At 41.8% G+C, this 17,440-nt stretch overlaps 2 protein-coding genes across 2 annotated transcripts; both read left to right on the forward strand.

Moving 5' to 3' along the window:
- The first annotated feature begins 6,035 nt into the window (after positions 1 to 6,035).
- On the forward strand, positions 6,036 to 7,032 carry LOC110539943 (putative olfactory receptor 3A4). The gene has a single exon (XM_021626760.2). It carries the CDS (start codon positions 6,056 to 6,058, stop codon positions 6,989 to 6,991), a length of 936 nt encoding a protein of 311 aa, XP_021482435.1. The 5' UTR covers positions 6,036 to 6,055; the 3' UTR covers positions 6,992 to 7,032.
- Positions 7,033 to 13,783: 6,751 nt separating this feature from the next.
- Positions 13,784 to 14,731, forward strand: LOC110539944 (olfactory receptor 3A10). Its single transcript, XM_021626761.2, has one exon. It carries the CDS (start codon positions 13,784 to 13,786, stop codon positions 14,729 to 14,731), a length of 948 nt encoding a protein of 315 aa, XP_021482436.2.
- The last annotated feature ends 2,709 nt before the right edge of the window (positions 14,732 to 17,440 follow it).

Below are 17,440 nucleotides of genomic sequence, written 5' to 3' on the forward strand. Positions count from 1 at the left end.
TTCCTTTAAAAACCCAAGGCTTTTGTCTTTTGGGGCTGCTCTTTGCTGACTTGCAGAGTAGCCCCTTCACTCACTGGCCCGAATAAACCTGTTATATTTGCATCGATATGGTCTCTGAGAGTTTCCTTCAGTTGTCTCTCAGGTAATTGGGCTCCTGCTGTGCCTAACAGGCTCCAGCTGGTCATAACACAAGTCTCTAAAGAAAAAAATTGAAGATATCAGAAAATGAAAATATGCTAATGGATCGGTGGGATTAACATAGTAAAAAAGGTCATCTTTCCAAAAACAATCTACAGATTCAATCTAATTCCCATCAAAGTACCAACACAATTTTTTATAGACCTTGAAAGAACAACAATCCTGTATAATAAAAGATTTTCTGGAAGTATCTCCATTCCTGATCTCAAGCTGTACTATAGAGCAATAGCCATAAAAACTGCATGGCACTGGCATTAAAAACAGACTTGTAGATCAATGGAATCACATCAAAGACCCAGAAACAAACCCACACACCTATGAACACTTGATTTTTGGCTAAGACCATACAATGGAAAAATATACCATGGTATTTGTATGGTATTTGCTGGTACCATGCAATGGGAAAGGATAGCATGGTGTGGGTCTAACTGGATGTTTACATGTAGAAAAATGCAAATAGATTATTTGTCACCCTGTACAAATCTAAAGTCCAAGTTTATCAAAGACATCATCATAAAACCAGACACACTAAATCTGTTAGAAGAAAAAGTGGGGACAAGCTTTGAACTCATTGGCACAGGAGACAACTTTCTGAACCAGTAGCACAGGCTCTAAGATCAACAATCAGTAAATGGGACCTCATGAAACTGAAAGGCTTCTGTGAAGCAAAGGACACTGTCAATAGCAAATGACAGCATACAGACTGGGAAAAGATCTTTTTCACCAAGCCTACATCTGACATTTTGGCTAATATCCAAAATATATGAAGAAATATGAAGAACTCAAGAAGTTAAACACCAACAAACTAAATAATCCATTTAACAATCCAAACAGAGAATTCTCAGCAGAGGAATATCGAATGGCTTAGAAGCATTTAAAGAAATGCCCAATGTCCTTAGTCATCAGGGAAATGCAAATAAAATGACCCTGAGATTTCATTTCACACCAGTCATAATGGCTAAGATCAAAATCTCAAGTGACAGCACATGCTGGAGAGGTTGTGGAGAAAGGGGAATCCTCCTCCATTTCTGATAGGAGTGCAAACTTATACAACCACTTTAAAAATCAATCTGGCACTTTCTCAGAAAATTGAGAACAGCTCTACCTTAAGACTCACTCCTGGGCATATACCCAAAATATTCTCTACCATGCAAGAAGGACACTTGCTCAACTATTTTCATAGCAGGTTTATTCATAATAGCAAGAAACTGGAAACAGCCCAGATGTCCCTCAACAGAATGGATAAAGAAACTGTAGTACATTTACACCATGGAATACTACTCAGCTATTTAAAAAAGGACTTCATGCAATTTGCATTCAAAATGGATGGATACTGAAAAGATCATCCTAAGTGAGGTAACCAAGACTCAGAAAGACAAGCATGGTATATACTCACTTGCAAGCAGATATTATTCATATAATACAGAATAACCATACTATAATCCACGGACCTAAAGAAGCTAAGTAACAAGGGGCACCCTAGGGGGATGCTTAATTCTCATTTAGAAGGGCAAATAGAATAGACACCGGCAGCCATTGAAGAGAGGGAACAGGACAGGAACTTACCCTAGATGTCCTTTGAAATAGTCCACCCAGCAGAGGATTAAAGCAGATGCTGAGACTCACAGCCAAACTTTAGGCAGAGCACAGGGAGTCTTATGGAACAGTAGGAGGACTGAAGGACCCAGAGTGGCCAGAAGCTCCAGAAGAAGACCAACAGAGGCAACAAATCTGGGTCCAGGAGGTTCTGTGAAGACTGATGCAGCAGCCAAGGACCATGCATGGAGGAGACCTAGGACCTCTGCTCAGATGTAGCTGATAGGAAGCTCAGTCTCCATGTGGGTTCCCTAGTAAGGGACCAGGAGCTGTCTCTGACATGGACTCTGTTGCCTGCTTCTTGATCACTTTCCCCTGGCAAGGAGGCCTTGCAGGCTACAAAAGAAGAGGATGTAGCCAGTCTTGATGAGACTCAATAGGCTGGGGTCAGTTGGTAGGGGAGGGACTCCCTCTTTCTTAGGACTAGGGGAGGAAGAGGAAGGAAGAGTGGGACCAGAATGAGACAAGGGAGGGGGCTACAATTGGAATGTGAAGTGAATAAATTAAAAATGTAAATAAAAAGAAACATAGTAGTTCAATTGGTTGAACTCAGTTAATGTTTTTTGTTTGCTTTGTTTTTTGGCAGGGAATGTTTATTTACTTGCAGGCTTTATCAGTGTAAGTCATTCAAGACTCTCTCTCAAAAGAGAAATCATACCCTGTAACTCTTGAGGCTCCTGTGTGACATTCAAGCAGAAATATATAATAATCAACTAGGTGCTGAAGTGAGTGCTGGAGTGAGCAGACCACTGGTTAGAACAGAGAGGAAAAGTTTTAAATTGTTATTGCCGTGGAGAGGAGGTGAACCTAGTTCAGCCACAGGGATCTGTGGGTCATTTGTTGGGAGAGAAAAGTCCTGCAATTGGTCTTTAATGATGAAGTATCCTGGGTTAACAGCTATGAGAAATGCATTCCAGGGAACAGACACAGCTTTTGTTACACCAAAAAGAGACGGTAAAGTGGTGGGCTCTTGTTGGTCTCTTAAAGGTCCTCATCCATGGATAGATGCCAACAGGAATTTCAACTCATCTTCACATACTGTTGGCTCCAACCATGACAGCTTTAAGCCAGTAGGAAAGCTTTATAAAGGAACACAGAACGGTTAGAAATTGTATTTGATGCCAAAAGCATCCCTCAGAAGTTAGTAAAAGTAGGGTGTTTCTGGTCAAGAAGATGCTTTCAAACTTTCTCTGCTTTCATGGTGTTGAAGATATAAAAATGGGAAACATTTGAAGTCAGGATTTTCTGGTAGCTAGGCTGTACCTTGTTGTAGCAAATAAAAAAGAAGGCGTTGGGCTATATAATGTTATTATTAGCCCTATAATTATTACGGTGGTATTATTTAGACTACTATCACAAATAGTAAGACACAGACACCTGTTAGATTTTAATATAACCTTATTACCTTGGGTGGTGCAAATATTTCTACCTCACCATTCACCTCTCAGCTTCCATCCAACACTATCCTCATTTGAGCTGCCTTCCATTCATAATCTTATAAACATTTGCTTTTATTCTTCATCTGGTCCTTTCCATACCCTTATTGGAGTCCTTTCTCCAGGCCCATGCAATTCCTGCTCCAGGTTAACCCATCGTGGCATCCTCCTTCCTCTTCTCTTCTAGTCCATCTGTCTCCTGTGATTCTCCTGTTCTCTAAAGCCTAAGAACCTTAGCCATGCCTAGCGCATTCTGCCCTGCCCAGGTATAGGCCTTTAATCATCCAATCAGATATAATGTCTTAGGCACATTTATAGATCTTGAGGGCCAGCATCAGAACAAACCCTAACAGTATCCCAAATATGAACTGTATGCCCAACACTGTGACTTTCTAAACTGTAGGACTTGTGAAAGTGTGGTACAGATGCACAATGGAGTACCACTGAATCACAAAGAAAAAATTCTGTCACTTGTAGAAACATGGATGAAACTAGAAGACATTAAGTGAGATAAACACACACTCTCTCATACAGAAAAGTTAAAACTGTTCCTAAGGTTGAATGGTGATTACTAAAGATTGGATATGCAAGTACGTATGAGTGTGTATGTTTGTATGAGCATGTGTTTATGTGTTTGTGTGCTGTGTGTGTGTGGGCAGTAAGGCAGAATTTGATTAGTGCATGCTAGGAATATCACACCAAAGCTCTGTTAATATGTTTAATTAAGCATGCTGTAAAGACATTCTAAGAGCCATCTCAATTGGCAAATGCTAGTAACTAGAATGCTAGTTTATAAACACATTGCTAAATAAAATCTTGAGCTTGGTCACACCCGTGAAGGTCAGACTTGAAACATGGAGAAAGTTTAAAGGATTTTCAGAGATTGCGAGATTCTCGTGTCTTGGGAAGGCAGGTATTTACCCTGCCCTGGCTCCCCCTGGAATGGTGTAATTTCAGACACCTCCACAGGGAGAAATTGGTAGAGGAGCAAGTCCACTGGGAAGATAATGTTTGTCACTGTTATATCTTTGATAAACTCCCAGCAGTGGAGACTATTTGGCTTCCTCTCTGTCCACGGAGTGCCTGTCCCTTTCACTGGGTGAGTGTCATTCAAGAGCCCTCACTGCATGCCCACAACTGGGCTTCCACACAAGTGATTTCACTCTTGGGCTTTGGTATGGCATCTCTGTCCCCCAAAGTGGCCCTGGGAGGCTCAGGTACTTGGCTGAAATGGGGTAAAGTGTGCAGGAGGCAGTAGCTGCTGGGATAACCAGGCTGTTCTAAAAACAGTACATCCAGTAGTTGACTGGGAGGAATGATGGGCATCTGAGCTTTAGGGATACTGAGTTGGATGTAGCGATCTGATCAAGCTCATGCAGAAAAACGCCAGCGCCGCTGATAGTGGTTGGCCTCCTGGGACCTGAGGATCTCGTGCACCTCACAGCATCCTCTGCTCATGCTGCTTGTTTTTGAGGAACTCCAGCTCCTGCCTTCCTCTATGTGAGTCTGGAGTGATGATTATCTTCACTTCAACGAGGCAGCTCACTGTGTGACCTTGTGAGGCTCAGGGGCACCATGTAAGTGACCATATGTGTGGGAATCATCTGTGGCTCTCTAGCGGGCTGTGGCCTCATGATAGCTGCAGGTTAGATAAAATGGGAGTGTCTGGTTATACTCTTCTCAAAATTCCAGTTGAGAGAGTCTTCAGATGTGTGTCATTCAGCTGCACAACTTCTCAGCTCACCCAGGCACCAAGTCTTGTAATTCTCACCTTACTCAAAGTTTTCCCATATTGTTCTTAGAAAAGTATGAGCACTTTGGTGTCCAGTTTTCTTGGACACTGTGGATAAATTTAATATATAATCTTAAGGATTAGAAAGCAGAAAGCTGCTTGTTATCAGTTCTAGAGCTGGAAATATGTTCAGTGATGTGTCCACATGGAATGTCACTCTGGAATGTGTCCTCATGGAGTGTCATTGTCTTTCACGGCAGTTTTACTTTTCTCTGGAAGGTCTGGATTACTTCTCATGGCTTTGCAACTCAGTTTATAATAGTCTAGGTCACAGTGACCATTTTATTACTAACATCCTTTAACTGGCCATCTGCCTGCCAGTTTCATATTTGTAGCTTCAGCCATGGATCAAAAGTATGTGGAAAAATTATGTCTGTTCTGATAAGTACAGGCACCTCCCCCATCAACATCCCCTATACAATATAAGGTGGCTTAGACCCAGGGTAAGGTATCATATGCCATTTGGAAATGACTTAGAACATGTGGGAGAATGTGCATGGGCTCTATGTAAATGTTACTCCATCTTATATAAGAGTCGTGAACACCCTTAGATTTTGGTTGCTGAGAAACTATGGAACCAATTCCCCTATCATACTGGGGATCATTGCGGATACGTGCAGCACAAGTTTGGAAAGAGGATCATGCCACCTCTTCTCTGGAAGCTTCCCTTTCATGCTTCAGCATCTGGTGTACCTAAACTGTCCAGGTCACCATCTGAAGACTGTGGTTTCCTTTCTAGAATTTTGGCCCCAGACAAATAGTATTTCCCTCTAACTTTCAAATATCACATCCTTTCTCCTTGTTTTTTCAATGTTTGTGTGTCTCTGAGTCTGCCTGATGTCATAGCTTTTGGTCAGTAAGTGCTGGGTGCATCACACCTTCATCTATTGTGTTTCGGTCTTTAACTCTTGTGTTTGCCCTTGTGTTTGCCCTTGCCTCCTGGCTGCATCTGGACAATCACAGTGCTTGACATTTAGTACCACGATGTATCACCTTTGAACTTCATTCGGCTGGTGACTGCTGGAAGAGAGTCATGGATCTTGGGGCCTCGGGAAACAATTCCTGTGTGACCACGTTTATTCTGCTGGGTCTCACAGAGATACCAGCTCTGCAGCCTGTCCTCTTTGTCATCTTCCTTCTTGCTTATGTAGCTACTCTTGGTGGCAATTTCGGCATCCTGGCTGCTATCATTATTGAACCCAAACTGCACACCCCCATGTACTTCTTCTTGGGGAACTTGTCCATGCTGGATGTTGGATGCATCAGTGTCACAGTTCCTGCCATGCTGAAGCATTTCTTATCCAGTGACAGACACGTTCCCTATGGGGCCTGCCTCTCACAGCTCTTCTTCTTCCACCTCCTGGCTGGGGCAGACTGTTTCCTGCTGACTGTCATGGCATATGACCGCTATCTGGCCATCTGCCACCCCCTCACCTATAGCACCCATATGAGCTGGAAGATTCAGAAGGTGTCAGTGTGCTTGTCAGGTGTCTTTTCCTTTAGCAATGCATTGACCCAAACTGTTGCCTTGTCGACTCTTAAGTTCTGTGGCCCCAACGTGATCAACCACTTCTACTGTGACCTCCCTCAGCTCTTCCAGCTCTCCTGCTCCAGCACCCAGCTCAATGAGCGGCTGCTCTTTGTAGCAGCAGCCTTCATGGGTGTGGCCCCCTTGGTCCTCATCACCTTGTCGTATGGCCACGTGGCAGCTGCAGTCCTGCGGATCCGCTCTGCTGAGGGCAGGAAGAAAGCCTTCTCCACATGCAGCTCACACCTCACTGTGGTAGGCATCTTCTACGGGACAGGTGTCTTCAGCTACATGAGGTTGGGGTCAGTGGAGGCTTCAGACAAGGACAAGGGCATTGGCATCCTCAACACTGTCATCAGTCCCATGCTGAACCCACTCATCTACAGCCTTCGGAACCCCGATGTGCAGGGTGCCTTACGGAAGGTGCTCACAGGGAGGTAGTCCCCAACTGACACCCCTTTCTTCTGACCTCAACCAATGTCTGCTCCAGCCACTGCTTCTAAGTGATAATATGATTAATGCAAGTGGAGTATCGGTATGATGAAATGGGGTACATTCTTGATTAGGAAGGGGAATTCCCTAAAATAGTTAGAGCTATCACTGGCATCATCACTGCCATGTACAGGTAGTAACTGACAAGCACCAGTACTTCCGTTAATTCTCCTGATCGTATAAGGTGGGTGCAGTTTGCAGATTGTAGATCAGGAAACTTAACTTCAGAGAGGCTGAGTAACTTTCTCAAAGCCATAGAGCTAGTGATTATTAGAGCAATGATTTGATCCTAGAGTGAAGCTACATATGTGGTTATTACTTCTTAGGAGTACTATGTTACTGCAAGGAGGACAGGTACCCTCAGGTGAAGAGGTGGAGTGAGCAATAAAGAGTAAGCAAAGAAATTATATCAACAATTAAAACGAATTAAGAGAGTTTTTTATTTCTTTACCAAATTTGATTTGTTCCAAAGAAGCTGGGAATTTAAAAATATCAATTTATGAAACAAATAAAAACAACAGATTTTTAAAACGTAATTCATAGAGAACAGGCAATGTTTAGAAAACCCGTAGAGATAAGCAGAATGTTTTTCCCTTGGGCCACTTACAGCAGTGAATAAATGATGATGGTAGAAGGATGCTCACAGAAGTGTTCTGGAAACACAGGGGTTTTGATCTGATCTGGATTCTTTTAATTATAATTAGCAAAGAGGTTTGCCAAGTCTTATCCAGTTGAAAATCTATTAATTAGAAGAACTCCCAGTTGAAAGGGAATTTTTGGCCCCTCTGACTTGAACATGAACCTAACTGTCCCCTCAATGTCACCTTAAGGAGGAAGATGCTTCAACTCATAGCTTTAGGTGCTTGTTTCCACAACACAATAAAGTGTGCACCTATTAAAAAGTTAGAGGTTCTAGGGCTAGGGATATGTCTCAGGGGATAAAGCACTTTCCATATAGGCATGAGAACTGAAGTTCAGATCTCAGCACCCACAGGAGCAGCAAGCAGATGTGGTGGCCACCTGTAATCCAAGCTCCCAGAAGAGAGAGACAGGGGACTCTCAGAGCAAACCGGGACAGGATCCTGATTTAGTGGGAGACCCTGCCTCAGCCAATAAAATGTAGTGTTTGAGGAAGCCATCCATTGCTAACTTTGACCACATGTATACCCACACACATGGAAGCATGCATCATACACATTTACACCCACACAAATGTATGAGCAATAAATAAATAAATAAAAAGGAAACACAGAAAGAATAAAATAGAAGTCACCTTTACAGATAACCATAGAGACAGTCAGCATATAATTATTAAAATACTTTTGTGCATGATACATGTTTGTAAAGATTAGAATTGTTTTATATCTAAAACTCTATAGCTTTAGATGAACTTGACAAAATTCATGAATATCTCTTCATGATGTTAAATGTAAATTATTGTTATCTTTTTCTGTGGCTGCATAGGGTAAAATGTATTTAATCACCTACTATGAGTTGATTAAGCTGAATCTGCTTGTTCAAATAATCTGGGCCACATAGTATGCTGAGATTTGCTTCCTGTATGCTCGTTTGTGCGATTTTTCCAATGGCTCAATACAGAAGCCCATGATGAGGGTCCCTGGGTCAAAGGATTTGAAATCTAAGAAGACAAAAATCCAGTGAGGCAGGGCCCTGGGTCAAAGCATATGAACTCTAGAACACTTAAAAACATATGGCTACATTGACACTCAGAAATGACTGAACAAGCAGATATTTCCAATTATTGATTATTTCTATGTATTTAAATGCTAAATGCTATAACTTATTGCTCCGTTATTTGAAATTAATCAGTAGTAAAATTAAATATGATATTTTAAGATGGTATTAGAAAATATTTTTATATGAAATGTTTATAAGATATTCGTCTTTATTCTTAGGAGTTTGTAAGTGTTTGTAACTTCTTTATTTTATTTTATTTTTATTAATTACACGTTATTCACTTGCTTGTAACTTCTTAATGGGGAAGACAGCTATTGAATAACATGCTAAAGGCAAATGGGCACCTGCCATGCTAACCAGGAAGGAAGTCATTTAAGATAACATGTGCTCTTCAGGAGTCCAGCTGGGACAAAAATGAACAGAAGGAAAATCCAGGGAATGGAAGTCTGAAAGTGAAGATCACACATTTGGGAATCTAGTCTTCCCTGGAGAAGACTAGAAAAAGGGCCACAGATGGTGAAAAAAAAAGGGGGTGCAGAGGAGAAACATATTGTTAAGAGAGACTTGGATTTTTAATATTTTTATTTAATGGTAAGAAGACCGTGTGCTAAAGTGCTGCTGGGCAAATGCCAGCAATAGTGAATTACGATTAGATGCTTAAGAACAGACTGAGTAGAAGAAATGCAGCAGTAATAAGAGAGATGCTTGATTTTCTACACAGTGGTGTGTGTGCTAAGAAAAGCAGCCACTGCAGTGTTTATTGAGGGGAACAGGATGATCGCAGCATAAGACCATTGGCTTCTGTCGCTGTCATTGCTCTCTTACTTCCCTTGTCAACAAATGATCTTGTTAAAATCTGATTCACTGGATTGTTTAAAATTTCTGCTCACTGTTCCTGCCTTCCAGAAACTCATAAAGAAAATTATAATAAAACAGTTTAACTGCAACAATAATATTTATATGTTCATTATAAAACTTACTGAATCTGGGAAAATTTTAAAGCCTGTCAATAATAAATAAATAAATCTATCTATCTATCTATCTATCTATCTATCTATCTATCTATCTATCTATCTATTGTCTATCTATATATCTATCATCTATCATTTATCTCTGTATATGTTATATCTATCATATACCTAATCATCTCTGTATCTATCATCTATTTATCTCTTCATTTTATTTTTTCATTCATGTGACTAATCCTGATTGGTATCCCAAATGTTCAGCACTATTCTGTAAGGAATACAGAAAGAAAATAGTTATTAGAGGCACATACTTCTTCCTTGGAAGCTAGTGTGGAAATTGGAAACATGGATAACACATACACAGATACTACTGAATATAGTAGCAACAATTACAGACGTGCAAGTTGCTGGGAAGGGTAGTTTCTTTGAGGAGGTGTGAGAGCTACATCCATCTGTGGGTCTAAGGACAAGTATTTAGAACGCACTTAGGAACCATTCTGGCTTAGTGAAGTGGCAGATAATAGGTTCTCCTCTAAGATTCATGACTTCATTAGCCCTGTGTAGTTGGGTAGGTTTCCCATCTATTGATTAGGCTTTAAGTCTAATTAGACAGCTGCTGGTTACTGCCAAGATAGGAATACCACTATTGCACTATTAGGAATATCTTGCCATCCTTATTATTGTGGTTCAGAGGTATTGCAGCTGTGTAAAACCATTGGTTGTCTCTCTTCCTTGGAATCTTGTACAGCATCTTCTGGTGTTATGAAAGTGCATTTTTGGTGGGAATTAAAAATGGCATCACCAATTTGGACAACTGAGCAGATGAGTTGTGTGTGTGTGTGTGTGTGTGTGTGTGTGTGTGTGTGTGTGATTTATTCACATCACAGATATGTGCTCATGTTTGTGGGTGCATATGTGGCTGACAGAAGTTGAAGTTAGGTGTCTTCCTGATTGTTCTCTATTTTATTAAAACAGGATCTCTTACTGAATGCAGACCAGCCTGATTTGGCTGGTGTAGCTAACCAGTGTGCTCTGGGAATCCCTGTCTCTGCCTCCTGAGCACTGACATTCAATCAGGCTACCATACCACTTTAGTTTTTACATGGATTCTGGGGATTCAAATTCAGGTTCTTACACTTGCATGGTAAGTGCTTTATCCATGGACTTAGCTCTTCAGCCCTGATAATTTCTTATATTAAATATACATTTATGCATGGACTCCAGTAATTACAGATCAAGGTATTTTCCTTTCTATGAATACATAGGCCTACATGAAGATTTGGATACATTTGTAATGGCTAAAATCTAGAAATAACCAAATGTTCATGAATAATAAATAGCCATACATTGCATACAATAGGTAAAGAGCAAAACAAATTATACTATATCTGTATAATAGGATAGCTGTTCAGTGAAGAAAGATAGCACACCAGTATCCTTTCCTACAGTTATTTTCCAAATTTAAAAGGGCAAAACCATAGGGACAGAAGTCAGATAAGATATTGCTGAGGGCTGTGGTATGGTGAGGGTGTTGATTTAAAGAAACCACTTGTGAATTGTAAGAAATAACTGAAACATCTATATTGAGGAAGTGCTAGAGCTATGATTGCATATTCTATCAAACTCATAAAGTGTATGATTAAACTTGCATAAAAACGGAGCCAACTTTCTGAAACTATATCCTAACTATGTGAAAATTAAGTGAAATAATCACTGGGTCTCAGTGATTATCTGAAGTCCAGGCTGAGCTCCAACCATGGCTTTATATGGTGGACTCAGCAAGTCATCAAAGCTCTTTAGCTTGTACTCTGCTGTCTCAATATGGTGCCATCTTTCCTCCTTATTGAAATGATTATGAGGTTGTGATGATGTCATCAGTAGAATGCTTGTTTGGGTGGTGGAGAGAAACCCTTGTGGACTGAAGTTATTTTCCTCTGGCTCTTTTGAAACCCTTGGGAAATTGTGTTATTACCATCTCTGGATACTGATTAGTTCCTGGATGGAGAGAACACCAAGACATATTTTCAGCTCAGTTTTTAAAATAAGCTTTATGAATCCTTACAACCTTGGGTCAAGTAGGCAGTTACTCAACTATCTGCAGGAACCATACCAGGTACCACAGGGAGGTAAGTGCATTTCGGTCTTTTCTGCCCCTCCAGCCACCCTGCTTTTCTTCCTTCTCAAGTAAGGACACATAGAAGGACATCCATGAATTTCAGGTGGCCTTTCTACTGTCTATATGTGAGAAAGTATCAAGTGATGATATATTCAGGAAGTGGCAGTGACATGTAGGATAAGCTTTTCCCCTCTGATGACTGGGAGGGAAGGGAAAATCCATACATTCCTCTGTGTATGGCAGGGACCTTGTGAGTCAGCAGGAGTTGGGAGAAAAAGAGTACAGTCTCCACTCAGAACAAACTCTGACATGTGTGATCTTGAAAGCTTTGTGAGCTTTACCTTTTTCATGGTTAGTCAATGGTTTTTGTAGAAAAGGTCAAGATGGAGGTGATGGGATTGGTGAGGGTGCAGGAGCACCACACTGTCCTGTGGTGGCCCATTAGCATAGTCTATATTCTTTATCTAGAATTGCGAGTTTTGCATGGCTCATCCTGTGCTGTTGGTCAAGCACAGAATGATCAGGTTAATAGCCTGTGATGCCACAGGAGAGAAAACTCAACTGAAAACTGGGCCATGCAAGGAGAATGGAACAATAGCCAAGGACTGAGTCCCAAGAAATGTTTTGTTTTGTTTTGTTTTAATCTGTGGAGGGAACACTATTTTTGATAGAAAAAAAAAAGTGTAAGTAAAGTTACAGAGAGAAGGTGGCCCAGCACAGGGAAGGGTACAGAAGCAGGGACACACAAAGAAACCACCCCAGAGCTACTTTCTGTAGTCATAACTGAAGGATCTTTGATTTCTGGTTCCTCTCAGCTGTCCATCCAGTTTGGGATTATCACCGTATGTGGTAGACTGGATGCCAGGGAAATTGTCTCCTAGGATTCCAATTCTCCCTTTGCCTTTGAAAAGCTCCTGATCTTCCCAAACACAGGCACACAATAGCCACCTTTCCCCATGATACGCAGCATCAACTCCATCTTTTTGGTTGCTCATCACAGGACTTAGGGACACCCCTTCACCTTCTCTGTGTCACAGTTTCATCTCGACTGTTAGTGCCACCATTAGCACAGCTCCATAACATTCAACAAGTAATTATTAATGAGGGGAAGTGGACGGGCCCCTGACTTCTTAGAAGAGTTGTGTGGAGGCCAATGCTGAAAGTCTTAGAGCATCACTCCTCTTTCTATTATACACAGCACCACCCGCAAAGCCTCAGCAGACCACATGTCTGAGTAATACCTGTGCGCTTGGTGCCAGACAGTCTTGAGTTTGCATTAGCTCTCAGGAGCTTTAGGGCCTAAGGGTGCTTATAAAATCTTTCTATGCATCAGTGTCCTGATTACACGGAGACACAGTAGTAACTTTACAGAATTTAATGAAATAAAAAGCGTTATAGACAATACATCAAAATGTTAGTATTTTTAAAATGCCAATCATAGCTCTAGTCTTAGCTCTCTGTGTTTCTGTACTTTGGCTCATTTCTTGCTCTTCTCTTTTCTCAAACTCGTTATTTCTATTTTGAGTTCATGAGAACTTTCTTATTACTCTCTCATCTTACGCTGCTCTTATCCATATGGTGTGCTGTCTAGAACCTCGTGTACTCATGCATTCATTGGCGCAGTGAGAGATGCTAGGCAGGTGTATGCACTGAGACAAAATGTAATAGATATGGTAGTATTGAAATGCTTGCATACCATGTTGCTAAATAGCCACCAGCCAGCCCCTTTTCCAGCATTCTCTGGCTTTCTCCCTGAACAAGGAGCTAAAAATGTTGATCCTTTGGTCAAAGGAGCTTTCAGAAGACTGGCAAACTCTATGCAGGGACTGACGTTAATTGGTAGGTGTTCTGCACATACCATATCAGCACCCTGCAGGTACTGGATTGCATGCTCACGTGTGCTACTATTTGTGATATCTAACTCTTCCTGCTCTGCCCTCCAGCTCTCAGCCGTGGCCTATGGAGCCACGCGCCTGGGGAAACAGGACAACTATCACTGAATTCATCCTTCTTGGCCTAACAGGAAACGCAAGACTGCAACCTATCCTTTTTGTTGTCTTTCTCTTTGCCTATATTGTCACAGTTGGGGGTAACCTTAGCATCTTGGCTGCCATCTTTGTGGAACCCAAACTCCACACTCCTATGTACTACTTCCTGGGGAATCTCTCTCTGTTGGACATCGGGTGCATCAGCGTCACTGTTCCGCCAATGCTGGTGTGTCTCCTGGCCCATCAGTGCAGAGTTCCCTATGCTGCCTGCATCTCGCAGCTATTTTTTTTCCACCTCCTGGCGGGCGTGGATTGTCATCTCTTGACAGCCATGGCCTATGACCGCTACCTGGCCATCTGCCAGCCCCTCACTTACAGCACCCGTATGAGCCGTGAAGTGCAGGGCTCCCTGGTGGGTATTTGCTGTACTATCTCCTTCATTAATGCTCTGACCCACACAGTGGCTGTATCTGTGCTGGACTTCTGTGGCCCTAACGTGGTCAACCACTTCTACTGTGACCTCCCACCCCTTTTCCAGCTCTCTTGCTCCAGCATCTACCTCAACGGGCAGCTGCTTTTTGTGGGAGCTACTTTCATGGGAGTGGTCCCTATGATCCTCATCTCAGTGTCCTATGCCCACGTGGCCGCTGCAGTACTAAAGATCCGCTCTGCTGAGGGGAGGAAGAAGGCATTTTCCACATGTGGCTCCCACCTCACTGTGGTCTGTATCTTTTACGGAACTGGCTTCTTCAGTTATATGCGCCTGGGTTCCGTCTCAGCCTCTGACAAGGACAAGGGCATTGGGATCCTCAACACCATCCTCAGCCCTATGCTAAATCCACTTATCTACAGCCTCCGGAACCCAGATGTGCAGGGCGCCCTGAAGCGGGTGCTGACAGGAAAGCGGCAGTCAGTCTGAGAACACAGGGCAAGACTATCAAAACGTCCTGCCATTCTTCCATACATCTTTGGCATTCTCAAACTGGAAGCTCAAGTGTGCACAAGTGGAGGAAATCTTCAGAGTTGGGTCTAAGGAGGGGAAGAAATTGCATAATACAAGTCAAGGTAGAACATAGTTTGGACCTGGAGAAAGTTAGATAAAAGATCATGTAAGTTATTTATAAAACTATATTAAATACAGAGAGAAGAAAATTAAAACATGAATTATGAAGCAGGAGATAAACTATTTTGTGTATTTTTACTGTCCAAACGACTTTTACTTAAAATGTTAATAAATAAAAACAGCTGTTTGGCCTCCTCTATCTAAGAATTATATTTGTACTAATGTATTTATTTAAAGGAACCCATGTTAAAAAATAGATCAAGGGTGAAGTCAAACTGGTGTTTGCTGTCTGAGAAGCACTCAGACCATCTTGTCGTCGCATTCTTCAGAGCCGCATTCTTAGACCCGTTCTTTCACAACCATGCACACTTTCTAATTAACTTATGAGAACACACTTTCCTGCTAGTGCAGGAGCAGCTTCTCACAGCCCCCACCAAAGAGTGACACGTTTTCTTCCTCTGAGAAGCAGCACTAGAAATGCTTTTGATAACAAAATGCATTGATGTGCACTGAACATTCTCTTTAACATGCCTGCATAGGATGTGTGTAAACAGGGGGCGGTTATTAAGGGAAACTCGGAGACCTTGCTGCCTTCTATTGGTGACTGAGCATTGGAACTCGGTACTCTGGCAGCCAGTTGAAATCAAGGCAGGTGCTGCCAGTGGGCCTGAATTCTCGCCTAATATTTCTCACACTTACTCTTCCATCCACTTTCTGACCAGAAAGCCAAGTATGAGCGATCTTACTGGTATGTTTACTAGCTGTCTGATTAAGGGAAGGCATCTGAGGATATTCCCAGTCAAACAGCTTTCAAGCAAGCTGTATCCACTAGCACTCTCCAAAGCCAAGTGTCTAATGGGCTCTGCTAGCATTTGGCTTGAATGCTTTTTAGCCACACTTAAGAATATTTGTATTGAGTTTTCGAGAATTTCACACAATGCGTTTTGGTCATATTCATCTCCTGTCCAGATTCCTTCCATAGTCAGCCTCTTTCCTCACTCCCCTGAGACCTAGCTCCCAGCCCTGACTAATTGCTGCCACTCACAGCACTAAGCGCCCCATCGTGATTTATCATCCAAAGGCCATCAGTTTCTTCCTGTCACTTAAAATTTAGATCTTTGCAAGATGCGTAAGGCCTCCATCCTTCAGTGCCCCTCGGCCCAGTCTTCACCTCTCAACCACAATCTCCCAGAAGTACATCCTGTGACCCTTTGCTTAGAGCATGGTGCACACAGCAAGATACCATGATAATAATTTCTGTACTGATTGTAGCATTTTTTTTCCCAATGAGATGATATGGTTCTGAAGGTCAGGATATAAATCTTCCACCTTAGTGTGTCCTCCAAACACCCAGAAGAATGCTGGTAGATAGTTGAAGTTCATGTAGTTTGCAGATTAACTGACAGTAGAAAGCATGGTTCATGAAAAGAAATTTGTTCTTTACCTAGAATTTCAGTGACACCAAAAGCACCTTCCTGGGCCCAATATCAGGACAAAATAAAGAAGTAAAGGGATTAAAATTTGTATTACATTTATTTATTCATATGTGTATTCATATGTCCACATGTGCTATGACTCATGTGTGGTGTCAGAAAATGATTTGTGAGAGCTGGTTCTCTTTTTCTACCATGGGGGTTCCAGGGATTGAACTCGGGTCATCAGGTTGGAGTCAAGTGCTTTTATCCACTGAGACACGTTTTTAAAAAATTGCTTTTAGAATTTCCTATATGTGTTTACATTACTGCCTCCTTCCTCCATCCAGTCCCTCCTGTGTGGTTTCCCTCTCTGTTCCCTCTCAAATTCATGTCTTATCGTTCACTAATTATTATTGTTAAACATGTATCCATATATGTATAAATACCTAAAACAGCCTTCTGAGTTCATTTAGTGTGGCTCATATGTATTTTTTAAGACTGACCATTTGGTATTGGATTAGGTGCTCATTCTCAGAAAACTTATTCTCGCGCTCTCAGTGGTCATTACCTTGTTTAGGGCTGGGGCCTGGTGAGATTTCTTCCGTCTGTGTTGGGATGTCAACTGTGCCATCACCATGCATGTGGCCATATTGTTGCAAGTTCACAGGTACAGCTTCCCTGTCCTATGCAGCAGATGCAATTTTACCCCAGATGTTGTGGTTCAACTAGGATGACTTGAAGGGTCTGAAACACACACACACACACACACACACACAAATTTCTTCTGAAGCAATAAAAGTAACTATTGAATTCATCATAATAGAGACAAGATTCTGGACTTTAGGTATTGGTAAACTAAAAATGGTATTTTATTGTATTATTTGAGAATTTTATACATGTACACATGAATTTTAATGATATCTACTTGCCATTTCCCAACTCCTCCTCTGCCAAATTTCACATTTGGTGGTATCCACTTACCCTCCCGACCTTAGATATTTTCTCATTACATACACACACACACACAGACACAGACACACACACACACACACACACACACCCCTGAGCTCAAGCGCTTCCTATATCACACCTTGGAAGATGGGAGATCTACCAGGGGGTCACAGCCCAGAAGAAACTGACTCTTCCTACC

This window comes from Meriones unguiculatus, chromosome 7 (genome assembly GCF_030254825.1).
Source record: "Meriones unguiculatus strain TT.TT164.6M chromosome 7, Bangor_MerUng_6.1, whole genome shotgun sequence".
Lineage (NCBI taxonomy): Eukaryota > Metazoa > Chordata > Mammalia > Rodentia > Muridae > Meriones > Meriones unguiculatus.

Coding starts and splice junctions, on each gene's coding strand:
- LOC110539943 (XM_021626760.2), top strand. CDS start 6,056: ATGGATCTTGGGGCCTCGGGAAACAATTCCTGTGTGACCACGTTTATT.
- LOC110539944 (XM_021626761.2), top strand. CDS start 13,784: ATGGAGCCACGCGCCTGGGGAAACAGGACAACTATCACTGAATTCATC.